Here is a 26,949-nt window from a genome sequence, read left to right as displayed (position 1 = left end):
TCCCTAGGCTCAACCAGGAAGAAATAGATTCCCTGAACAGACCAATCTCAACAGCTGAAATAGAAACAGCAATTAAAAATCTCCCTAAAAAGAAAAGTCCCGGTCCAGATGGCTTCACACCTGAATTTTAGCATACTTACAAAGAAGAACTAGTACCTATCTTGCAGAAACTATTCCACAACATCGAGAAGAACGGAAACCTCCCCGACACCTTTTATGAAGCGAATATTACTCTGATACCAAAACCAGGAAAGGATGCAACAAAAAAAGAAAACTACAGACCAATATCCCTAATGAATATAGATGCAAAAATTTTCAACAAAATCTTAGCTAACCGAATCCAGACACTTATCAAAAAAATAATCCACCACGACCAAGTGGGCTTCATCCCAGGGATGCAGGGATGGTTCAACATACGTAAATCTATAAATGCAATTCACCACATCAACAGAAGCAAAAACAAAGACCACATGATTCTTTCAATAGATGCAGAAAAAGCTTTTGACAAAATTCAACACCCTTTCATGATACGAACACTTAAGAAAATAGGCATAGAAGGGACATACCTAAAAATGATACAAGCCATATATGACAGACCCGTAGCCAACATCATACTGAATGGGGAAAGACTGAAATCATTCCCACTTAGAACTGGAACCAGACAAGGCTGCCCACTATCTCCACTTCTATTCAACATAGTGCTGGAAGTCTTGGCTACAGCAATCAGACAGGAAAATGGAATCAAAGGTATCCAAATAGGGGCAGAAGAGATCAAACTTTCACTGTTTGCTGATGATATGATATTGTATCTAGAAAACCCCAAGGATTCAACCAAGAAACTCCTGGAACTGATCAATGAATTTAGTAAAGTCTCAGGATACAAAATTAATACACAGAAATCAGAGGCATTCATATACGCCAACAACAATCTAATTGAGAACCAAATCAAAGACTCAATTCCCTTCACAATAGCAACAAAGAAATTAAAGTACCTAGGAATATATTTAACCAAAGAGGTAAAAGACCTCTACAGGGAGAACTATGAAACACTGAGGAAGGAAATAGCAGAGGATGTAAACAGATGGAAATCCATACCATGCTCGTGGATCGGCAGACTCAATATCGTCAAAATGTCTATACTACCCAAACTGATCTACAGATTCAATGCAATACCTATTAAAATCCCATCAGCATTCTTCACAGATATAGAAAAAATAATTTTACGCTTCGTATGGAACCAAAGAAGACCCCGAATATCAAGAGCAATTCTAGGCAACAAAAACAAAATGGGAGGCATTAATATGCCAGATATTAAACTATACTACAAAGCTGTAGTAATTAAAACAATATGGTATTGGCACAAAAACAGGAATATTGACCAGTGGAACAGATGTGAGAATCCTGATATAAAACCATCCTCATATAGCCGTCTCATCTTTGACAAAGCAGACAAAAACATACGCTGGGGAAAAGAATCCCTCTTCAATAAATGGTGCTGGGAAAACTGGATAGCCACCTGTAGAAGGCTAAAACAGGACCCACACCTTTCACCTCTCACAAAAACCAACTCACGCTGGATAACAGACTTAAACCTAAGATATGAAACTATTAGAACTCTAGAGGAAAAAGTTGGAAACACTCTCCTAGACATCGGCCTGGGCAAAGAGTTTATGAAGAAGTCCCCAAAGGCAATCACAGCAGCAACAAAAATAAATAAATGGGACATGATCAAACTACAAAGCTTCTGCACAGCCAAAGAAATAGTCATGAAAGTAAACAGACAACCTACAGAATGGGAGAAAATTTTTGCATCCCATGCATCCGATAAGGGACTGATAACTAGAATATACTTAGAACTCACGAAAATTAGGAAGAAAAAATCAAATAACCCCATTAAAAAGTGGGCAAAGGACTTGAACAGAAATTTTTCTAAAGAAGACAGAAGAATGGCCAACAAACATATGAAGAAATGCTCAACATCTCTAATCATCAGGGAAATGCAAATCAAAACCACAATGAGATATCACTTAACCCCAGTGAGAATGGCCTTTATCAAAAAATCTCCAAACAATAAATGCTGGCGTGGTTGCGGAGAGAGAGGAACACTCCTACACTGCTGGTGGGACTGCAAACTAGTTCAACCTCTGTGGAAAGCAATATGGAGATACCTTAAAGCGATACAAGTGAATCTACCATTTGATCCAGCAATCCCATTGCTGGGCATCTACCCAAATGATCCAGTGACACTCTACAAAAAAGACACCTGCACTCGAATGTTTATAGCAGCACAATTCATAATTGCAAGGCTGTGGAAACAGCCCAAGTGCCCATCAATCAAAGAATGGATTAATAAAATGTGGTATATGTACACCATGGAGTACTATTCAGCTCTAAGAAACAATGGTGATATAGCACACCTTATATTTTCCTGGTTAGAGCTGGAACCCATACTACTAAGTGAAGTATCCCAAGAATGGAAAAACAAGCACCAGATATATTCTCCAGCAAACTGGTATTAACTGAGTAGCACCTAAGTGGACACATAGGTGCTACAGTAATAGGGTATTGGGCAGGTGGGAGGGGGGAGGGGGGCGGGTATATACATACATAGTGAGTGAGATGTGCACCATCTGGGGGATGGTCATGATGGAGACTCAGACTTTTGGGGGGAGGGGGGGAAATGGGCATTTATTGAAACCTTAAAATCTGTACCCCCATAATATGCCAAAATAAAAAAAAAAATTAAAAAAAATAAAAAAAATAAAAAAAAAAATAAAATATTGCCAAGACAGAAAATTCTTATTTCCCTTGCTAACTCATCCCAAATTTCCACCAGATGGAAGTGAGTCTGGGTAGCTTAATTGAATGCTATCAACTCCTCCACAAGTCGGTTTATCAGATCACCATCTCTATAAACTAAACCATCATAACTCAAGCCTGTATCCAATTACTGATCTCTTTAAATTAAAAGCATCTCAGTTATTTTAACCTCTTCTCTAGCCATTAATCCTTCTTATTCATTCTTCTAGCAAAAATGTCAAAATATTATTATCATAACAATACAGGAAATCTTGAAATAAAATACTTCCTTGGCCACAGAAACCATAAATGAAGAGAAAAATCCAATAATGGAAAACAAAGAATGGTACTGTCAATATTGTGAGTGTTTAATATCATGCTGCACTTAAAATGTCATTTTAATAAGATTTGCAGGGCAGAATGGTCACTTTGGCTGAGCCATATATTTCAAACAAAATGGTAGTAAGAAACTGTATATTGACCCTTTGTCAGGTGGGCAGCTAACACTGCCCTCATGTGGCTTAACTGACCTGTGGTCACATCGGTGCCTGCTACTGCACTGGCCCCACGGTTTATCCTCTCACTGTCATCAGCCAAATTGTTCTGACAACCAACTGGTACTTTTGAATCCAGGCCAGCTTGATTTGAGTGAAGTTTCTTGGATATGTCTACGTGGTGACTCTGAAATGACACAGGGCAGAGTGATTGATTTCACAAGTAAATTATCATTCCAAAATAAATGCTTCCCAGACATATGACAAGGATAAACATTTATCATATGGCAAGTCATTTCTGTATGTCTAGAACAGAACATTCTACACATCAAAGCAAGTTACAATTATATGTTCATCGATATATTTTGGTAATCTAGGTGTGGAATTTTTGAGGCAACCTGAGTAACTAGAATAAGAAGTCATTTTAGGCACAGAAAATCATCTTCAAAGACCATTTGTATATATTACCTTCTCCTTGTGAAACTTATAAACATTTTTCATTTTTCATTTTTACTCAGTATTTGTTCTTATAGTTAAAGAATCCAGCATTCCAGCATTTCATTATATATTACATAATTATGTATCATATAATAAAAGCAAGTTTCATTTCTGTATTATCTGTACACTTTTTATAAAACAATTCATCTCCTCTAAAATAACCCACATTTTTAATCAGCATTATGCAAATTTAACTTGACTAGCTCCTCTAGTCAAGTTAAGAATAAGAATTCATCGTAACAATGAATTATTAAGGCACGGCATCAATGGCTCCTATAAATCATCTCACATATAAGAGATGTCATCGTGTTTGACATTATACTGACACATTGTATGCTTCAAAAGAATCATCAGATGGGAACAAAAACTGAAGACCTCAATAGGAAATTAAACTTTCAGCACTTTGATTCAAACCCAAGTTCAGACTAGAAGCTTATCAGTTTGAATGTGATTACAAAATATTTGAAGATTCATAGAGTCAAAATTAATCGATTCTGGCCATTCACACTAGCCATTTTGGCTCACTGAAAGATAGAATAATAAACAACTTTCCTATAAAGTTCCTCCTACAAACTGTACATAGCATTAAATTCATTAAAACTTTGAATTTATGGAATCAAAGGTTTTTAAAGTTTGGAAAGGGGTAACAGGGAAATTAGAGTCCAGAATGATTAAATAAATCACTCAAGTTCACAAAGTAAACGGTGTGGAGCCTCTCTGCTATGTCTTCTGACCCTGAGTGCAGCGTGCTTTATGTCATTCTATGATTGTTTTTCTCAGTTTTTAAATGTGATGGACTGGTTGCACTGATGGCCCCAATTCTCCACCCACTCTGTATCCATGTCCTTTCCACGTAATTTTGCTTTGCCCTCCTACTCTGACTTCTGGCTTGTCCATGTGGTTTCTTGTGGACCAACAGGATATTGATACAAACAGAGGCTTGGAAGATGCTTGCAGAGTTGGTTTTGCTCATTACTGTAATTCTACTATGCCATCAGAGCATGCCTAGACTAGGTGGCTACAGGTTGCACATGAGATGGAGCAGAGTTAGGTTTTCCCAGGTGTCCAGGCTCAAACAAACAACAGCCAGAGGAGCCCCCGACATTTGGGTGAAACCAGCCTAGATCACCTAAGACCAGCTGAGATCACCTGAACCCCACAGCTTTATGAACTAAATAAATGTGGTTTTGGCTGTATGCCATCAAGTTTTCCTGGTAGTCACACAGCATTGTGTGGTAATGCAGATAAAGGTACATTCAACAATCATTTTTCTACAGTATCTCACCCACTGGATGCTGTGTGACACTACAAATATAAATATGACACAGTGTCAGACTCTACATTGTTCAAATACAATTTTTTAAATTGGTTAAGCAGAGAATTGAAATAGAGTGTGGCAAATCATTTGGGGATAATCCCCAAATTTCTTTTCTAATGACAAAGGAGGGGATTCTGCTGATACTATCAAAGACAACCCAAAAGATCAGAATTTGAATGTTGATATTAACTAGAATTAAACCACCATACTTATTTACGATTGGCTCACCCACAGCCCACAAAAACATAAGTTCACCACTTAGTGTGAATTCTTACATTTCTGTCAGGCCTGTATTATCACATGGCTTTTGGAAAGAAGCAGATTCAACCAGCATCTTACTACTTTCTTGATTTTGAATTAGATACCTTTGGAAAATACATTATTATTTCAAGTTATAGATGATTATTAAAGTATAGTTTCTCAGTACTGAGCAATAAACTAGATTAAAGAAGGGATGTAGCTTCATGCTTTTTCATAGCACATTCCATTGATAATATTAACACATTGAGGGAAAATTTGAGTCCATGCACATTATGTATATTATAATATACCCCAGACTGCAAAGATGACATGATGAATTTTTTTTAAAAATCCTTAAACCTGAAACCTTTGTTATGAAAGCCTGAGGGGAGAAAATAACCACTTGATCAGAATGGGTCAAGTATTGCAAAACCCATTTACAAACCTCTGGCAGATTGGATATTTTATAAACATGTTACCATTTCGGTAATGAAGAACCCCATTTTCCTGAAGACAATTTCCACACTGGAATCTCCTCCAGTCAAGTCCTGTCAGATTTTACCACTTCTCCTTTGCTCTACTTAATTATAGCCAGGCCCCTGTTCCCAGGTCCTCAATAAAGGGAAGCACATGTCTGGCACATTATTGACCCTGCCACACCCATTCATCCTTGTTTACTTAGTTAGACCCTCCATCCAGTTCCCTGGTCCCCAATCCTGCCCCAGCATTTATTTTCAGCTACATTAAAATTCCCACAATGTTCCATGCTTCATTGCCCAGTTGCCCTTCATTAACCCCCAACTCTCTTCCTTCTCTCTCTCCCCTTTCCTGTCTTTCAAATTCTCCCACTGTGCCTTGAGAACTTTGCTCATAGTTTGCAGACTTCACTACATATTCATTGCCTCTACCTTCCTACCTTGACTGAAATCCCATCATACATTGAAGTCAACAGTTCTGCTGTGAATGATGATGGCTGCTTACTCCTCCACACCCCAGATACCCTCAGGTTCATGAGCCCCCTTGTCCCCAGGTCTGTCCATTGCAAAAAATCTCTGCTGCTTTGATATTCTTTTGATATTCTCACCATCTAGCTATGCACCATCTCCCTTCTTGCTGGTATCATATGTCTACTAATCTCTAGTCACCATGCATCCTATATAAAAAGGGATTGGCACCTGTATTATTGCTGTCCCTTCCAGCCCCAGTATAGCCATGACCCTGGATAATAGCCACATCTACGTAAACATCCCATTCAACACCCCAGCTGTATCTCCTTATTGCAAATTAACCTGTCATTTCTCTACCTCAGCCTTTCACTCCTAGAGTCACATCTGAAATCTGTCATCACCTGAAATGTTCCACCTCCAAAATTTCTAAGTATCTTCCTCTCTCACCTAATATCCTATCCTCAAGTTTATTTTTTCCACTGCATCCAAATCTCCCATCGCCAAGACTGCTTTTCCATGACTCCAGCAAGGACTACTCTTGGACCTCTTCCACATCTGAGAGCCAGTGATCCCTCTTCTTTCTCTATATCTATCAGTCCTTTGCTATTTTTCCTTTCTTCTCTACCAAGCATCCATTCCAGTTTGAAAACTTTGACCTGGCCAGTAATCTGTCCAACTTCCTCTGTTTTACCCCACAGCAGCCTCTGACGTGTCTAGCCACTTCGTCTCCTTACCTTCTGTTCCTCCCACCACTTTGAGTACTCATTCTTAGTCTCCTTTGCTGGATTATCTTCCTTTACCTAAACATAGAGCATTCTTTTTTTTTTTTTTTTTTTTTTTTTTTTTTTTTTTTTTTGAGACAGAGTCTCGCTTTCTTGCCTAGGCTAGAGTGAGTGCCGTGGCGTCAGCCTAGCTCACAGCAACCTCAATCTCCTGGGCTCAAGCAATCCTGCTGTCTCAGCCTCCCGAGTTGCTGGGACTACAGGCACGAACCACCATGCCCGGCTAATTTTTTATATATATATATTAGTTGGCCAATTAATTTCTTTCTATTTTTATAGTAGAGACGGGGTCTCGCTCAGGCTGGTTTTGAACTCCTGACCTTGAGCAATCCGCCCGCCTCGGCCTCCCAGAGTGCTAGGATTACAAGCGTGAGCCACCGCGCCCGGCCATAGAGCATTCTTAAGGCTTAGTTATTGGCTCAGTTTTCTTTTACTGCCCCTAGATAATTTCAACACACATGTGGCTTAATATACCACTTGTACGTTTAGGACTCCATGGCAGGGGTGGAGATTTATGAAATGAGAGGAGGGTGGAGATGCTAGGGCTTGCACGACACAGAAAACACTCTGAACTCCAATGCTAACGTCCCCTCAGCTCCACAATCTCACCAATCTTCCTTCCTGTCTTAAGACTCAGCTATTATGTTTGCCTAGAACATTCTTCATAAACTTTTCCCCCTAAATTTTATAAAGTCTTGAGTCCTGCAGGTTTTCCCTCACTGTATAAGGTTTGTTTTCTAGTTTTTGAGCACCTTGTACTTGCACTGCAATGTGATTTTCACAACTACATTAAATAATATCTGGTTTAGTGTTTAATGTCTATCTCCCTGGCTGAACTAAAAAACCTCCTGAGAGTAAAGACTAAGCCTGCCTTATTCATTGTCCTCCGTTCTTATCTCAGGGTTTTAAATATGGTAGGTATTAAATAACTATGTATCAAATGAATGGACAGATTCATGAACAAAATATATATTTAATTTTTACGACTTTTTCTTTGGCCAGTTATCAATGGCCACTGTGTCATCACATGTTCACACCCATCAGCAAATTTGGTTTAATATCCAGTCACTCCTAACAGTGGTGCTTATTATATAGATAAAAGGCCATTATATTTTACCTTGTTTTATCCATTAAAAAACACACATTTCAAATCCTGTGCTTTCACATAAACTCATTATTGCAATCATTGCACAAACCATATTTATACAGTATCTCATGCATCTCTGATTTCAATTACATTGGGCACTTACCTACGGAAGTTATAAATCAAAGAATGGTTATGTTAGGGAAAGTGGGAATTGAGAACTTAGTGTGTAAACACAGTGGCCCCATTTCTCTAGGCATGAGAATGTAGCCTGACAACAATTGAAGGAATAAAACCCTGTGTCAGGCACTACTTTAGTGAAGTCAAGTTTTCAACCTGCAGATAGGATCCAAGGAAAATGAGAAAATTAAAATGTGTGTAAAGAATGAGCTGGAACATAGATAAATTAGAACTGGCATGCCTCAGGCCTTTATGACCACTCTATAGTTGTACTTAAAAAATAAGTCCTGTTTTTTCTGTGTAATTGCTATTTAACTTATCATTAGAATCCCATCTGCTAATATGAAATGACTATTAAATTATTTTTCATGTTATTCTTGGCTTGTAGTTTGCATGCTGCTTTTCAGTGTTTCTGCTGAAATTAATGATTTAATTACAAGGTACTGAATATTTGCCTCATGAACAAAGGAAAAAACACATAAATAATACCTGAAAAAAAAGTTAACCCAGATGTCCACAAAAAAAAAAATTAAAAGAATTTTAAACTCCATCTTTTATCTCACACCTAAGGCTATGTTCGTTGGTAAAATCATCCCTTTCTGAACAATTTATTGATATTCCCAGGTTATAACTATATGTATTTGTGACCCTTTTCCCCAAGGGCAAATAGACTTGCTTTTCCTTAGAGAGCTACAGAGGGCTTGTCTTGCTCAGGGACTAAATATCATTCATATTTAAAACAACATGAAGAATCCCAGATAATGTACTTTACTTTTTACTTTGTAAAAAATCAATCCTCTCCTGACTAAAAAGAGCAACCTTCTTTTCTGCTTATATAAACACTGCTCTTTTCCACTGCCTATAGTTTTTTCACCTCAGAAAGTAAATTTAATGATACATAGGAAGAAATTTCAAGTAATATTTGGGAAGAAATCTCTCATTAACTAACTTTCTCCCAGAGAATTAAATTTGACTTAAAACAAGAGTAATGATGATGATGCCACTGCACTCTAGTCCAGGCAGTAGAGCAAGTCTCTGTCTCAAAAAAAAAAAAAAAAAAAAAAAAGAATAGCAATAACTCAGAGACTATACTTTAAAATAAAGGAAGATCAAATCTAATCACAAGAAATATAAATTTTCTGTGCATATTCAAACTATCACCCCAGAAAAGCATGCAATCCTGTATATAATCTGTCTCCTAATGTGTGTGTTCTCTTCTGTTTATTATATAGTTGAATCACCATAAATAATTTAGAAGATTATCAAGTATTTTTTTAAAAAACTAATAAATTTCTCATTGTGCATTATAAAGATCCAATTTAATGGAGGCAAGTGTTTGTCTGAAAAAAATATTTAAACAAGCAAGAATATAAACTGAGAAAAATAATCTAAAGCTGGTCATCCGTATAGACAGTCTTCTCTTTACAATTGTCCTTATGTACTCATAAACTGCCTTTTCTGCACAGAATGTATTCTTTATACCAATTCAAAGAGAATGCTTCTGAGCTTGTTGCACACTATCCCAAAGACATGCTATCTTTTGACATCTCTCCTGTCCCTTGCAGCTGGAGACTCCTTGCTGGCAACACTTACCCTCCTCAGCCAGTATTCTTCCTCCCTCCACCATGCACACCTTCTTCTCAGATGGGACCTCACTAGCTGGGCTCTGAGCTGACAGCTAATTGGAGCTTCACCACCAGTCACAGGTTCTTGCATGTGGCTTAACACTTAGATACTCTTGGGCCCAAATGTGGTTGGACAGGTGGGACAGACCTCTTTCTTCCCTGCCTGTTCCAAGTACCTCGAGAAGGTCAGACATTTAAAAGAGTTGGGGTTTTCAACCTACTTTGCCCGTTCTCTTGAGTCAGAGAAGAGGCAGTAGGCCAATGGAAGAGAAAGATGCCTGTGTCTATCTCCCTAGTTGCCCTGATAAGAGATTACAGCCTTCCATCCCAGCCCTTCAAGGACTTCTTCTTCCTCCTAGATTGGCCAGAAACAGATTCAAGAAAAACTACCCCTGCTGGAATTAGGATTAAAAATCTTACCACATATCATGTATCAAAGATCTTACTGTGTCGTCTGGAAAAGAAATCCTTCGTTTACTAAAAAGGCTATTTTAAACCTTCACTTTCAAAGACAGGCTTCAAGAATACATCATGTTTTAAAGCAAGAGATTAACAATACTCACATTTCACTTATATATTTCAGTTGCATCTTCCTTTATTTTTCCTGCTGAAAAGTGGGATCTAGGTAATTTGATACCTAGAAGTTCCACCATCCTGATCTGTTGTTGATTTGATCATCCACTTGGGAGAAATCAAATTCTAGCTCATGGATGCAGGAAGAACCCAATGTAATCACATGCTCTGTTTGATCAAAATGAGTGTAAGAATTTTAATCCACGGCAATCAGGTGGCAAACCTCTTCACACCCTTTGTCAAGCTCAATTCAATCCGCTTCTTGCTACCCTAATGTTCTGTGGATTTGGCCAAAGATGAAATAGGCTTTTGAAGCAATACTTAGCCAACATATTTTTATTTTAAAGTGAGGCCCGAATAGGAAGCTAATATGTACTCTTAAGGAGATAAATGAGAAGTCCTGCTGCTCTCAAAGATGTTAGCTCTGTCACTCCAGATATTGAACAAGCATGCAAAAGGGTTTGCTATTTTAGATATGATGTGGGTGGCAAGTGCCTCCTCTTCAAAATATCAAGGTCGGCTTACTCAAAATGCTGATGCGATGAACACTGGAGTAGCTCTTTGTGTGTAGATAAATCTTCCTCCTTCCTTCTTATTTTGCCTTCCTAAAAACTTAAAAGTAATTAATTTGCATGGTTATCATCATAACTTGCATAGCTCCTGTTTTAATGGGAAAATCATAACTCTTACATTCTGTGAGTATAATCTTTGGCCAAGGGCAGGAAAATTAATCTTATTTTGAATTACAAAAACTGAAATTACAACGGAATCAACTATATGACACTTTTTTTGTTGTTGTTAGATTAGTTTTTGGTGAAATTAGTTTTGAATTAGGGGACATATGAATAGCATTTGAACAGTGGCCAAGAGGCCAACACTTGTTGTGGATGGCAGATGGGAACTGCAGTGTACTTACTATACTACAGATCTGTATCTAGGAAAATTATTCTAAATTCATTTCTTAAAAATTATATTTGAAATCATCTTAACCTTCTAGGTATTAAAACACAGGCTTTGATATGAGTCTTTAAAAGGTACACATTCTGGCAACCTGATTTAAAACATTGCTGTATTATTTTTGAGCTAGAATTGGTTTTGATGAGTATAATTCATCTATTTCTTCAAGCATTCACATTACTGGATATGAAATACTAAATGGCATTCTTGCCACTGAAATGTCGCTAAAATATAAAAAGCTCACATGAACAAGCGCCCAACACTGGTCCTAGGAGGTCCTAGAATATGGTCCTAGGAGGCTACTTTCCACCTTCTCAGCTCAGCTCACACCTGGAAATGACCTCTTCTGACTCACAGACCCTATTTCAATCTCCCTTTTAAAACATTGTCTTGCACCACCATCTCACCTTCTCTGAATTTCTATAGAATCCAGGCATCACCCTTCATCTGTAGGATCCTCTCCCACTTTTCTTATACTGGCCTCTTCAGTTCATGTTCATGTCCTCCTTGCCTTCCCTCTCCCAACAGGACATCAAAGGACCTTAATGTTCACATGTCTGTTGAACTCTTTTTCTTACTCATTTTTGACCTCTTCTAAGTACAATCAGAACTTGGACCTCATTGTCCCTCAGAATGTCTCCTGCCTCACGATCTTGGATTCTAACACTCTCCTCCATGCTCACACTTGCTCTTCCCTCTCAGTCCTTCATTGATTTCTGCCTATTGTCCAATTCTGTCCCTCATGTGTCTCCTACCCAAGGGGTCCTTAGAACCTGCTTTCCTATTGCTTTGTTAACAGCTTTCTTACTATGGTTATAAGACCCTCTCTTTTCATTCTATTCTTTGACAATCCCTGAAAATTTCTTTCTCTTCTCTCAATCCCAAAAGTAGCATATTACTGGGAAAAAAACCTTGTAATTTCTTATTTGCCTCTGACATAAATCCATGTTAGTCGGTGGCATCTGGGCCCTCGATTTTGCTCAGTTATCTGAGGATCTCTGCGTTAGTTCCCCACGAGAGGTCTATGGAAGATATTTCCAGCCTTTTCCTTTTTTTATCAAGTGCACTGTCACAATCTGGCATTTCTCAGTTTTAGGAGGTTACTTACCCAATTAATCCACTGAGGTTGTGGCTATTTGACATCAATCCCCACAGTTTTCCTTTATTTTCTTAGAAACTCACTTGATCTCTTACATTTTTTATAATTCACAAAGTGTCCTGTCCTTTACTAAAGTGCCTCCTTCTTTGAATGTGACCCTTACCCTTCCACTCTCACCTTGACTTAATCAATTATTCTTCCCACTTCTCATGTATTCTCTGAATCTGCCTCTCCATTGCCTCATCCATTGCCTGCCAAACTCTAATAAGAGTAAGTCTATTCTTACTGCTCCTTTTCCTTCCCTCCCATCACTTATCTGGGCATTTATTGAGTAGGTTCTGGTTTCTCTTCCTACCACTTGACTAACAATACTTTCATCAATAGCTTTCTAATCATCCATCTGTTCTCAGATATTGTGGTTCCTAAGCTTTCTGTTGTATATGACTCTGTTAACCAACTCATTATTTTTTAAAAATATTTTCCCCCTAGTCTCCTGTTCTCCAGTAATACTGTATTCTTCTTCTATCTCTTGGATCCTTATGCACTTATCTCTTTTGTCATCTTCTCTTTCCTACCAACTTCTAAATCAGTGATCTCTAAACCATTCTGATTGCATGTTCTTAAAAATAAAAACATTATGCATAAAATATAATAGAGGTTGATATGATACATGTATATATATAAAATTATAAACATGCAATCTACTAACTTATATATAGTTATGTATATTTGCTCTACTAATATATCAGGGGCATTCTAAAACAAAGACTAAAGTTGAAATAATTTTTAAGCAAAATTTTGCTTTCCTTATTAATAATACATTAAGAAAATGACTGAATTGTTTTCATAATTTTTTAAATGTTGATTTAATACTTTGTGATACAGCAACTCAATTGTTTGCTTCATAATTCAGTTGATTTATATACTGAGCTTTAATGGCTGTCACCACTAAATATGCTATGCCACAAAGATACATGGATCCAAACAGGAAAAGTACATTGTTAATTGCTCTAAGTCATGATGCATATCTTTCAACAATGTCTACTAATTTTGCAAAGATATTGTTAAAATTGGCTAGTAAATTTTTATCTACCTCGATTTCAAACTGTTTTTAAAAGCTAAATGGGACTCGATTAAGTTAAAAGGCTTCTGCACAGCTAAGGAAATAATCAATAGAGCAAATAGATAACCTACAGAATGGGAGAAAATATTTGCAAACTGTACATCTGAAAAAGGGCTAATATCCAGAATCTGCAAAGAACTCAAACAAACCAGCAAGGAAAAAAAGCAAACAACTCCATTAAAAAGTGGGCAGAGAGATGGACAGAAGCTTTTCTAAGGAAAATAGACATGGCCAAGAAACATATGAAAAAATGTTCAGCATCACTAATCATCAAGGAAATGTAAATTAAAACCACAATGAGATATCCTCAGAGGGTGGTTTTTATTAAAAGGTCCATAAGTGTTAGATGCTGGCATGTATGCAAAGAGAAAGGAACACTTATATACTGGTGTTGGGACTGCAAATTAGTACAACCTCTATGGAAAATAGTATGAGATTCTTCAAAGAACTGAAAGTAATCCTACCATTAGATCCAGTGATCCCACTACTGGGTACCTACCCAAAAGAAAAGAAGTCATTTTATCAAAAAGACATCTGCACTCAAATGTTTAGTGTAGCATAATTCACAATTGTAAAGATGCGGAATCAACTTAAGTGCCATCAATTCATGAGTATATTAACAAAATGTGGTATATGTATACTATGGAGTACTACTCAGCCATAGAAAAGAATGAATTAATGCCTTTTGCAACAATTTGGATGGAACTGGAGACTATTATCCTAACTGAAGTATCTGAAGAATGGAAAAACAAATAACACATGTACTCGGTATTAAATTGGAACTAACCTATGAGCACATATGTGCACAGAGAGAAGTAAAATCCAGTGGAAATCAAGTATGACAAAGGGGGGGAGAAGGGTAGGGCAAAAACCTACCTAATAGGTACAATAAAGACTTGGGTGATGGGCATACTTATAGACTCAAGTATTACAAAAGCAATCTCCAAATAACCAAATACATTTTTCCAAAAACATTTTTCCAATAACCAAAAACATTTTCCCCCATAATATTTTGAAATAAAAAAAGAAAAAAAGCTAAATGGATTTGAGTTAATATTTATTTAATATTTTAATCATTGAGTTTAAAACCCATTGTAATTCTTTGGAAGAATTTTTATCAATAATTACACTTTTTTTATGTTTTTAAAGTTTGCAACATGAAAAGTTTTATAGGTTGCACATTTTTTGGCAATGAAAGCTCATAACATCACAAATATTCCCAAACAATCCAGTTTCACAATATTCTATATAGAATGAGTCTTTTATGACAGTTATTTTTTCATCTTTTAATTAAAGGGCCAGTTCAAGGATGTGAATGTGTGATACTGACTACCAATAGGCACTTACCATGAATTAGGGTAAATTTGAACATTCACCTTTTTTTTTTTTTTTTTTTTTTTTGAGACAGAGTCTCACTTTTGTTGCCCTGGCTAGAGTGAGTGCCATGGCGTCAGCCTAGCTCACAGCAACCTCAAACTCCTGGGCTCAAGGGATCCTCCTGCCTCAGCCTCCCGAGTAGCTGGGACTACAGGCATGCGCCACCACGCCCGGCTAATTTTTTGTATATATATATTTTTAGTTGGTCAATTAATTTCTTTCTATTTTTTTAGTAGAGACGGGGTCTCGCTCAGGATGGTTTCGAACTCCCAACCTCAAGCAATCCGCCCGCCTCGGCCTCCCAGAGTGCTAGGATTACAGGCGTGAGCCACCGCGCCCGGCACATTCACCTTTTTGTAAAATAAATCTAAATGCCAACACATAGTTAATTTCAGAAAAGGTGTTTTTTTCATGAGATAATCAATGCAAATCTTTAGATTACACAAAAGTAATTCCCCATCTCGCAAAGTATCATTAGGGTCCCACTATATTTTTATACCTTTGTTTCTATAAATTAGTCATATCTAGAACATTTTACAGAACTTGATAAACTTCCGGCTACAATTTCTTTGTCACAGCAACTTGTCTATAATGACACTGGGGATGCATTTCATATGAAAATTCATTTCTCCAGCCTTCCTTTAGGATCACTTTAAAACATTCTAGACAATGCAGCTGCTGTATTAGTGGTTGTACTTACTCAGTTTATTCATAAAGCAATGCTTTCACTAAAGAAGTCATTAAGGGATAGAATAATGGTTTCTCCAATGCATAAAAAAATACTTCCTCATGGATTTCATTATTGAAACACAATCTAGCAAATATAATGAACAGATATGTCAGGGAAAAAAACTACTCTCATGCAACTTTATAGAAAATCTCCCTCACTAGTCATTTGTTCATACAAATAATATTAACAGCTAACATCTATTTTGTGCTTACTAAGTGTCAGGCACTAGACTAAGCCTGTTACATGTATTAACATATTGAAATCTTCAGCATTTTTTTTCTAAGCATCTTTCAAGAGTATTTTCAGAAAAAATAAATGGTACTAATTTGTCACCATATTGTTTCTTTATATTATTTTAGCCATTTTCAGGAAGAACAGATGTAATCAATAATAGGTAGCTTTTTCTTTATCACTATTTTTTAAAAACTCAAAGGAGTTAACATTAATTTTAGTGACTCTTAAATGTAATGAAGTACCAGATTAGGTATAACATGATTTTAAACAGCACAGAAAAACTACAGACAAGTATCTTCATATTCTTATTGCTTAATTTTAAAAGCTATTGTTAATCGTGATGGCTTCATGTTCTCAGTGGTTAATAGAACATAAATATGTGATCCATAAAATATGGAGAAGTTCATTGTCACTTAGAGTATTTTAAAATTTTCATTTCAATCTTTTTTATAATTTCAGATTCTTGGCTGACATCTTGATGAGTATGATTAGTTGATCTTTTTTTCCCCTCCTAATGTGACTTATGGAGAAATATTAGAAGTGTGAAAACTGTCAGTTCTACTTTTTAAAAACCTGTTCTCCTTTGCTTACATCACAAGTACAATATTTTAATTAATTTATTTTATGTAGTATGTAATACTTTTAGAAAGTACACAAATAATAAGGATACAACTCAATGATTTTATATAAATAAAGCTTCCCATGTAACTATGACCCATATCTGGAAATAGAATATTAATACCCTCCAGCAGCTCCCTCATGCTTCAACCCAGTCACATTCCCAATGCCTTTTCCCCAAAGTTAACTCTCTCCTGACACGGAATATCATAGCTTAGTTTTCTTTCTTGTTCGAAAACTTCATATACTTTGGCTCCTACAATCTATTCTCTTTTGTGTCTTGTTTCTTTCTTTACATCCATAACATTATAGGGTATTCCATTGTATGGATAAAGCAAAATGTATTTATTTACTCTACTGCTGAAGAATATTTGAGTCATTTCTAATTTTTAGCTATTAAAAATAATGCTGTTGTGAATATTCCTGTACCTGTCTTTTTGTGCACATAATAACACATTTCTATTGGGTGCACATATGCATACATTGCTAGAGGGATATAATTGCTGGGGCATATGCCCAGCTTTAGTAGATCTTGCAAAACAGTTTCCCAGAGCAATGCACTCTCTCCAAGAGCATGTGGACCTCCAGTTTCTCCAAATCCCTATGAGACTTGGTGCTGTCAATCTATTTAACCATACTAGTGATTCTGTGGTGTTGGTGTTATCTCCTTGTGGTACTAATTTTCATTTCCCAGATAACTGATGAGATTAAATAGCTTTTCGATGTTACAGTGGTCATTGGAAGTACTTACTATGAAATATCTATTATGTAAAGTAACTTTTTGAGTGTTTTTCCCACTTTCTCTACTGTGCTATTTGTGTTTTTGTTACTGATGGGTAAAAGTCCTTTATATGTTCTGAATATAAGTCCTTTACAGTATCCTTTATTTATTTTGCAAATAGCCTTCCCTGCTCTGTAGCTTGCCTTTTCACTCTCTTAATGGTGTCACTAGTGGTATAATCTTTAGTCCACAGGTTGCTTTCAGTAATTTTTGAAAACACTTGTCCATTTTGTAAGTTTGGTTTTGTTTAAACTAGAAAATACAATTTTCAAACAACCTAACCAGGTTCATTGAATCTGCAGAATAATATTATCCTCTAAAATCAAGAGTGCCTCTGTGTACCCCTAAGTGGGGTCCCAGACTCAGAGATAATCAGTCTCTAGAAACAAAAACAAGATCCAGTAATCAAAACTGCCCATTATCTTTGAGTTAACAATGACCATAAATGGCTGTTAACTATCAAAAACAAACAACCAAACATTATATAACTTCTGTTGAAAATACACAGCACTCTCTATGGAGTAATCTTCCTAAAAATCAAATCTGCATGTATCAAGCCTCAAGATTTAACTATCAATTCAAAGGAAAATAAGAGAGAACATCTTGGGAGGAAGCCCACTCATCCACAAAACAATTCTGGAATATATGATATCTAGAATATACGATATAGAATATATGACATATAATAACCAAGAAAGAAACTGATATATAATGAAATCCCATGTGAAGGGCAAAAAGACTAGGAATAGAAGGTGTTTGGAAAACAACAAAGGACACTAAAATATCACCAGTTAATTCAAGTTTCTACATGAGTGGCTCTGTGTAACTGGCAAAAGGACAACCATTTCCACTCCTATTCACGTGTAATCATGGGAATACAATCAAACAAAATTCATGCTGTGATAAACTCTATAGAACACATTCAGTTTCTCCAGCAAATTGAGAAAAATAAAAAGAAATCTATAGATTAAAAAAGATTTAAAAACATATCAGTCAATTTCAACGTAGGCACCTTATTTAGATCCTGGTTCAAACTGTAAGAAAACATTGATGAGACAACCAGGCAAATTTGAACCTTTACTTAATACTTGATGATTTTTAAGTAATTATTGCTAATGTTTTCAGGTATGACACCATACTGTTTGTTTCTAAGAATCTCTACCTTTTAGAGTTTTGTAATGAAGAATTTGCTGATGAAATCAAATGAAATAATGTCTGCTTTATTTCTTCAAAAAATAGACGAAACAAAATCAATCTTGAGGTAATAGTTAATGGAGTTGGGTGATGGATACCTGAAGGTTTATTACACTATTCTCTCTATTTTTTGTATATGCTTCAATATTTTATAATAAAAAATGTAAAAATAATTTGGTCCAAGACTTGAGATCAAGACAATAATTGGCTTATGTGCAATGAGAGAGCATATCAAAAAATATACTGATGTTCAAAAAATAGGCTGTTTCTTAAATCATCTCTTTTGCCTAAAGTCAAGGTTGGTGATGAGTACTAGGTTAGGGTGATATTGTTAGATCTCAGAGAAGAATTTCACAGATATGATTCTGTACTTCTGAAGGAGCTACAAAAGAAGCTCCAGTTTAGACATTGATACAAGGGGTAGACAGGAACTAAGATTACAATCTAACAAGGCTGAGCAAATGAAGGCCGGGCCTATAACCTTTGTTACTTGCTCTTAGAAACATCTTAATGATAATTAGAGATAGCATGCTACTAAACCTGTTAGAAATAGGAATGTTTGTGTTGAGAGAAAACATTAGTCAGCATTCTTTGAAGCTCATATTGGACCTGAGGGAACAATGGCTTTCTGTGAAAAGAAAATCCAAGACTAGCAGATGATTTGAATCACCCAGTGATTGTTTTTATTTAATATTGACAGTCCATTAGCCAAAGCTCTTAAATTACAGATAGGACAAGTATTCTTCATACTCTCACTATATTGAAAACATATCAGTTAATTGGTTTCCATTATCTTTATAGATGAAATGAATTTCTGTTTTTTTATTACTGTATCATACAAAACAGGCTGGTTGATAATGCACTAAATTTGGATGATTTGTTTGGGATTTTTTTAGCCTTTAAATATAGGACACATGGTGTTTTCAAAGTCAACATCGTAGATCATGAAAGGCACCTGGAAAAACAAAGTAGACAATTTTTTAATCAGCTGGCACTGTGAGCAGGAGACCTGGGTACTGCAGACCAGGAACAATCTGCTATAGATATTGACAGCCTCAGAAACCCCTTGAGTGACAGTTGCCAAGACAACTCCTCTGAACTGTAAGCACTAATGGGTGATTAAGTTGTTTCCCACATGGGCAACTCTGTGTTGCCTGCTCCAGGATGTGGAACGTGGGTTTATTTATTTAATGATGATCAATGATTCTTCCAAGAAATGTCAGGGAAATCAGCTAGTTTGTGCTCTTTTTGAGGATTTTCAGCCACGAATCCTCAAAGCATTCATCAACTACATACATCATTTTTTGTTAAGGAAATCACCAGTAAATCCAGTCATATAGATCTGGACCTACCTAGAGAGATTTGTTGGTAAGCAGGAACAGAGATCAAATTCTCCATTGTGGCCAACCTCACCATCCACTATGGCACTAGAGCTTGGTTAATTACAGGGAGTGAAAGAGGGAAAGTTGTTGGGTCCAGTTGTCTTTTTCACCTATATTTGAAATTATCACTTAACAAGGAATAAAAAACTTACACATGTCATTTCTCTTGTGGTATATTAGTAATGCATGTTTAAAGTTGTGTGTTAAGAGAAAATTAATTTTATTATATATAATGGATATATTAAACGGAGAGAAATTCATACTAAGAAAATATTAAATAGGAAGTGTGATTGACATACACATACACACACACACTTATACAGAAAATGCTTCAACCCACTCCCACACTCACTTTGAAGAGAGAGAAATTCAGTAAGGTAGAGAGTAAAATTGATAATAAGGGATATTTAAGAGCTGAGTATTTATTGATATGGACTTTATGGCACCCAGATCTAGCCCTATAATCATGTAAGCATTTTTAAATACAATAAAATCTTTATACAAGTAGGCAGTCTGTCATTATCATTTCCCAAGGTGAGATCCAGCTAATAGAGGAACTATTAGAGGAAAAGCTGATTAATAAAACTCAAGTACAAAAGGATTAAACAATATCCTAAATGTAAATCAAACAAAAGTCTATGTTATAGACTCAACATTCTCAGACCTATGTTTGGATTACTTTCATTATTTGTCATTTTATTAATTCCTCTATATTCTTCTATCTCCAAATGTGATCTGAGTTGTGTATTACATTGCTCTTTTTGTAATAAGAGAGCCTATGCTAGTTTTTTGAAAACTATGAAATGATAAGTCAGGAAAGATTGAATGATCAAATAGAATAAAAGAAAAACATTTGTCAGTGTTTGTTTTCTATGTCAGAGAAAAGGTTAAAAAAAATAGAACACAAAATACGAAATAACTTGCAAAATAATAGTAATTATTGGTTATAACTTAAAACATTGCTCATTTGATCCCTGTGGTATTTGATCTAAATTTTCATTTCACTTTTGCCTTTAAACTTAGGTTGTAAACAAATACTTGATAAAGCGACCAGGAGTTGTGGCATGTATTTATTTAGGTAGTAATTTTATATTGCCACCAGATGGCAGTCTTCCCTGCCTCTTGGCAGCTACCCTCCGGAGTCTAGCTAGCTATTCATTGCTTATGTAGCACTGACATTATATCTCCATACTCAGTTTGAATATGGGAAATCTGCCAGGACTCCGTGGCTCCAGGATTAGATGTCTCTCATTTGAAAAGAGACTTCCACGGGCAGAAGCTTTTATTTTTTCAAGTCATACAGATATCTTTAGGAAAAGGCTATTTACATAAACTTCAGGCTTAAGTTGAGCCTCTCAGGATCCCAGTTGGCACCTTTTTTTGATGTTCAGGACTCCAAAAGGCTGGTAAAAGAACTAGTGAATGTTTCAGAGTACTGTGTTTCTTCAAGCAGAGCCAAATAAGAAGTATTTAAATGCCACCCATATCTCAAGTATTCTTATCTAATCTTAGCTCCTGGAATATTTACTTAAAACATTTTGATTTTCTTGGCAAAGAGTTATGTAAATACATTTAATTTTACCTTTTTTGTAAAAAAAAATATTCATATGTCCCTGAGACATCTTGACTAATGTGTTATATCCGAGGATTTTGCTCTTTAACAAATTGTACATGGGCACAAATATATAAGAAACTAATTCAAGAGTAAAAGGCTTATCACAAAGATCAGTGACATTTGCATTCAGGAATTACAAGCAATTGAGAATTCATCAACTCTCTTTACTGCTAGAGAGAACCTTCATGCATTTCAAACTTATTTATTTTAAATTTGTACCTCTAATAAATTTATACCCTTGACATGAATCAGTATCAGTGGACTACTTTTTCAATACAGGAATTCACACAGTCATAGATGTTGTTTATACTTTGTACAAGGGGCCGTACAGGGCAAAGGGTGGGACTTTAGAGAAAGAGGCTTCTCGGGGAAGGATGTGATGGCGACTCAGGGAGGTACCTATGAGGTGGGGCTCTCTCCTGATATCTAACAGAGAAAAGCACAAGCTATTAAAGTCCTACCTTGGCCTGGAGTCCTCACCCCCACTCAATACAGTGCAGTATGCTGCATATCTAAAGAATGTAAACTATTTTTAATATGCATACTATAAAGCAAGAGTTAGAATTAGTGTAAATTTAAGTTAAAAAATTCATTACCCAGAACTAAATTCACAGTCATCCGCAGAGAATGAGACTGTAATCCAATTGCCAAATAATGTAGCATATGAAGATATAATCATGGATAGAAAAGGAAAATTTTCTATGGATGGGGAATTTGGGACCAAATTATTTAGGTAAACAATGCAACATTCAGAAGCCATAGTATTGTTTAGGGCACTTTAAAACCGAGAAAGTTCTATCTTATTTCAATAGCAAAGTAATAGGTTTTTCACATAAAATTAGAAATGTCAATTTAACTTCTCTATTTAACTCCTCTATAACTCCTTTTCTATTGCCCACACTATAAATTCCAGACCTTGAAGATTATTCTGCAACCCTACTTCATGCCTCCCTTTCTGTGCTTTGCTTTGTAATTCCCCAAGTAAGACCTGACTTTGCTTATTTTCAAGTTCATCCTGCTCCTGAAAGTCTTTCTGCTTGTTCACCTTTGAAATTTCCCTTGAGTCCTTGATACATATGTGATTAATTAATCAATGAAGTAACTCATGGGAGGTTTTCTGAATAGGCTGTTTCTGTAAAATTCCAAAGTGCCTGGGAACTATATGTCTATTCATATTTCCTTGGAAAGTCCTAGAATGCCTGTGCATTATATTAGTTATTAGTTTCCCAGTCCTGCTGTAGCAAATTACCACAAATTGGGTGGCTTAATATAAAAAAGAATTTTTTCTCTAAAAGTTCTGGAGGTCAGATGTTTGTCATTCCTCAGCTCATGGCTGCACTATTATAACCTCTGCCTTTATCTTTGCATTGATAATTGATTTCTCTGTGTTTGTGTGTTTCAACTCCCTCAGCCTCTCTCTTATAAGAATATTGTGATGGCATTGAGGGTCCCACCTATTATTCCATGACAAACTCCTCAAGATCCTTAACTTAATCACATATTTTGCTATATAAGAGAATATTTAAGGAGAATCAAGAGAGAGGCATTTTGGAACTAGGTCAAAAGGTGAATAAGAAGCCCAAGATGAAGAATGATGAAAAATGAATTTCATTTCCAAGGAGCAAAGGAGTTGAGAAAGAGACAAAGAGTAAAAGTGAACAAACTATGGAACAAAAATTAACTAATTCCAGCTGCCTCCCAGGGCTCAGTATGAAGGAAGAACCAGTCAATGGAAGGAGGTAGTGGCCACGTGTACAGGAGGGCCTGGGCAGCCTATTTAATGCTACTACTCTAAAAAAAATTATGCCAAATGTGTAAACTAAAATGGGATTTTGTAGGAATCATCAATCTGCCATTTTTCTAATACTCTCATACTCTAAGATCCCTTTAAGCTAATAGGAAAACACTGGCTGATTTTTAATATCATTAACTGCAGGGCTCACATTCAGCTGGTCTGCCCTGCTACAGAGCAGTCCCCATCCATTCTCAATGAGGCGTGCTCTGATGGGCCAGTGCCCATGGTGATTTTCGCTAGTGTGATTTCCAGCTGCACCCATGGACATGTAAGGACAGGGTTGGAAAAGAGCCATTGGAAGGCTCTTGGGGAAGGGAGCCTTGGAACTTGAGGCGGAGATTCTCCTCTGATTCCTCCAGGGTAAGCCATAGGAAATTAATTAGAGCAGGAGCAACAGGAACCTAATTGGTTTTCTTCTGCTTTGTGGGTCTTTTCTGGGCAGGTAGGAACAAAGGGCATTTACAATCATTTAAGTGCTGGAAACTCAAACACCTTCAGAGCTCAAGAACCGAGGTTTCAGCTAAAGAGTAGGAAAAAGGTGACAACAATATTTGTGACTGATTCCAGGGTTGAAGTTACCAGCTTGTGACTGCCAGTAAATGAGAGTATCTTGTCAGAGAAAATACTGCTGAAGTTTGGAAGCCTCTAGTGGATTTAAATGTTGCTAAAAATCTTTATTGGATATAAAGTTCAAACTGTTCATGGTCATAGCCCAGTGATTTAAGAAATGCAACAAACATGATTTAATCAAACTCTACTGCATAGCCAGTCCAATTGATTCTTCTGAAAGTTGTTCCTAATTGGTCTAAAACCTCCCAATGTCATCAAAAAGGGTGACCATACATAAGGCCAGCTTTGTTTTGCTGACTTCCCATGGAATACATGAGAACATAAATAACTCGGCCATGTTTTTCTTTAGCTACCTGAAAGTAAAGTTAGTATGTGCTTACAAATGGTTGTAGAGAAGACGAGAATTTATTTATTGAAGCAATCAGAGATGAACATAGCATTATACCTCCAGAGAACATTTATGAATTACTAGGACTCCGTTATATAAACTATTAACATAAACCATTTACTGCAATCTTTTCTTTTTTAAGAAAAAAAGAAATAAATATTTAGGGGGCATTTTATGTTATATATATTTTTTATATTACCAGCAAGTACTCTAACTAAAATTTAAAAGCCTTTTTAAGTTTTTGCTTTTGTAATCATGTTTAAAAATATTTCTACTTCTTTCTTCCCCATTATAGTATATACGGAGAGACAGTTGCACATTTGCTAGCCCACACCTGAAAAGTACTTAAATTTTATAGATAACACCTATGAGAACCCAATAAAATCCTACAAATACTGTAGCTCTGTAAGAAATTCAGCTTTAAATCTACAAATGTAGTAACCAACTTCACTATTTCTCAGCAAACATGTATTTCATAGACACAGAAGCGGCAAGAGGTATGGTCTACAATACACAAATTGTAAGCATATAGGTAAGCTTGCCACTTCCTTTAAACTGGCTACTAAGTATTGTGGTGCATTTTCAGTGCTTTTTAAGGGTCAAATACCTTACACCTCATTTAAAATTAAATTATTTTTATTTTCTTTGATGTTTTTTCTTATCTTGCAAATAGCTGATTGTTTGATGTTACTTATCAAATTTCACTTGCAATATTATAGACTTAGAATTATAAAAGAAGGGAGAATTTGCTAGATATATTATGTACTCTATTCCATAACAAAATAAAAATGCAAAAATGAAGTGAATGAGGAGAATAAACCAACTAACGATATATAATAGTTCCAGAATGAACTCTTAAGGCTTGAAGCACACAAAAATCTAGAGGCACTGCAGAAAGTGTTCCACTAGGAATTAAGAATAAATTATGGGGCATGAGAGAGGAAGGGGAAGATATGAGCCATTGTGGAAAATAGTACAGGGGGTTGTCAAGAAATTAGATGCAGAATCACCATATGATCTAGCAATTCTACTTCTGGTTATATTAATATATCCAGAAAATTGCAAGCAGATACTCTAATGGATGTTCATATACCGTTGTTCATAGCGGCATTATTCATACTAGTCGCAACCCAATTGTCCACTCATGAATGAATGGATAAACAAAATGTGGTGTGTACATACATAATGGAATACTATTCAGACTTAAAAAGGAATGAACTTATGACACATGCTACACTACGGATGAAACTTAAAGATATTATGCTAAGTGGAAATAAGCCAGCCACAAAAGGACAAATGTCATATGATCTCACTTCTATGATGTACCTAAAGTAGTCAAATTCACAGAGATCAGGAGATGGGGGGAAGGGGAAATAGTTATTATTTAAGGGGTACAACAACATTTCAGTTTGGGGATATAGAAAAGTTCTGGAGAAAGATGGTGGTGGTGATAGCACAACAATGTGAATGTCCTTAAACTCAATAATTGTTACAATGGAAAATTTTATATTATGCGTATAGTACCACAATAAAAAGGATTATAAAGAGTATATCTTCTTAAATTTTTCAAAAATTATTTATTGAAAAGGTCGATATATAAAAGAATAAATTATTTTAGAAATAATCTACAGCATTTGAAAACTAAATCATTAAAGGAGAGAAAGAAAGTGGGCTATTCTTCTTTTGAGGAAAGTCAGCATGCTAATAAGTGGTTCAGAGAAGAATACTAAAAGGCAAGAAGCACCAATAGGGACTGTCTTCTCCAGCTTAAGATAATGATGTCTCAGCTTCAGTGATAGCTTTGCATTTGAGCCCCTTAATTTTATCATTTGGCTGCTAATCTTCAGACATGCTAGATATGAAGTCTAAGCCTAGGAAAATGCTGCCACACTCAAATTTTCTCCCACCCAAAGCCAAGTTAACTAAAAAAGTCTCTTTGACATTTAGACATTTATGGATGTGAATGGAATGAAGGAAAGAGGTTCATGTTAGAAATATGCTTGGTGTTTAAGAGGAGTAAAAGCATGAGATCTCTGGAAAAAGAGGAGGACAGAATGGTAATGTTCAGAGGATGCACCATTCAGTCCCAAAATGTAACGGGGATAGAGTATAAAAGGTTTCTTAAGATGCAGTCTCTTAAGAAAAAGGTACAAGTGTTTCTTAGTTGCTATGGCATTAGCTCTGTGGGCAGATGCTGAATTCAAACAAAACTACAGACATCTTATTGTGCCCCAGGCTGCTTGACATATTTGTGATAATGAAAAAGATGATGATTAAATCAATTACTTTCATAAATCTTAACCCAAATTCCTCAGGTAAATAATGCATCATAAAAGCAAATCTTTTATTTAGAATTGGTTTTGTTGAAAATAATGTATAAATAGTGAAAAGCAAGTCAATGTTTGCCAACATTATTCTAGTCATTTCTGTATTCTGCCCTGAGGTATTTCCTTAGGTAAAAGAACAACTCACTAGATTTTGCTTCTAACAATATATTGTTATCCTTTAAAATTCTTTTTGGCTCAGAATAAAAAGTAGATAGTAAA

The 26,949-nt window shown here is 36.0% G+C and overlaps 1 protein-coding gene across 3 annotated transcripts in view; it reads right to left on the bottom strand.

Moving 5' to 3' along the window:
- The window catches only part of THEMIS (thymocyte selection associated), a 168,415-nt gene that overhangs the window by 14,144 nt on the left and 127,322 nt on the right, over window positions 1–26,949 (bottom strand). For 2 of the 3 annotated variants that reach the window (XM_012736554.2, XM_076002978.1), the window contains exon 5: window positions 3,330–3,480. In XM_012736554.2, coding sequence (XP_012592008.1) covers window positions 3,330–3,480 — 151 coding nt within the window. Of the gene's footprint in view, window positions 1–3,329; window positions 3,481–19,464; window positions 19,609–26,949 lie in introns of those variants that run through there. The other variant, XM_076002979.1, reaches the window with a different exon arrangement.

This window comes from Microcebus murinus, chromosome 5 (assembly GCF_040939455.1).
Source record: "Microcebus murinus isolate Inina chromosome 5, M.murinus_Inina_mat1.0, whole genome shotgun sequence".
NCBI lineage: Eukaryota > Metazoa > Chordata > Mammalia > Primates > Cheirogaleidae > Microcebus > Microcebus murinus.
Note: the sequence above shows the minus strand (reverse complement) of the source record. Positions and strands in the feature narration are given on the sequence as shown.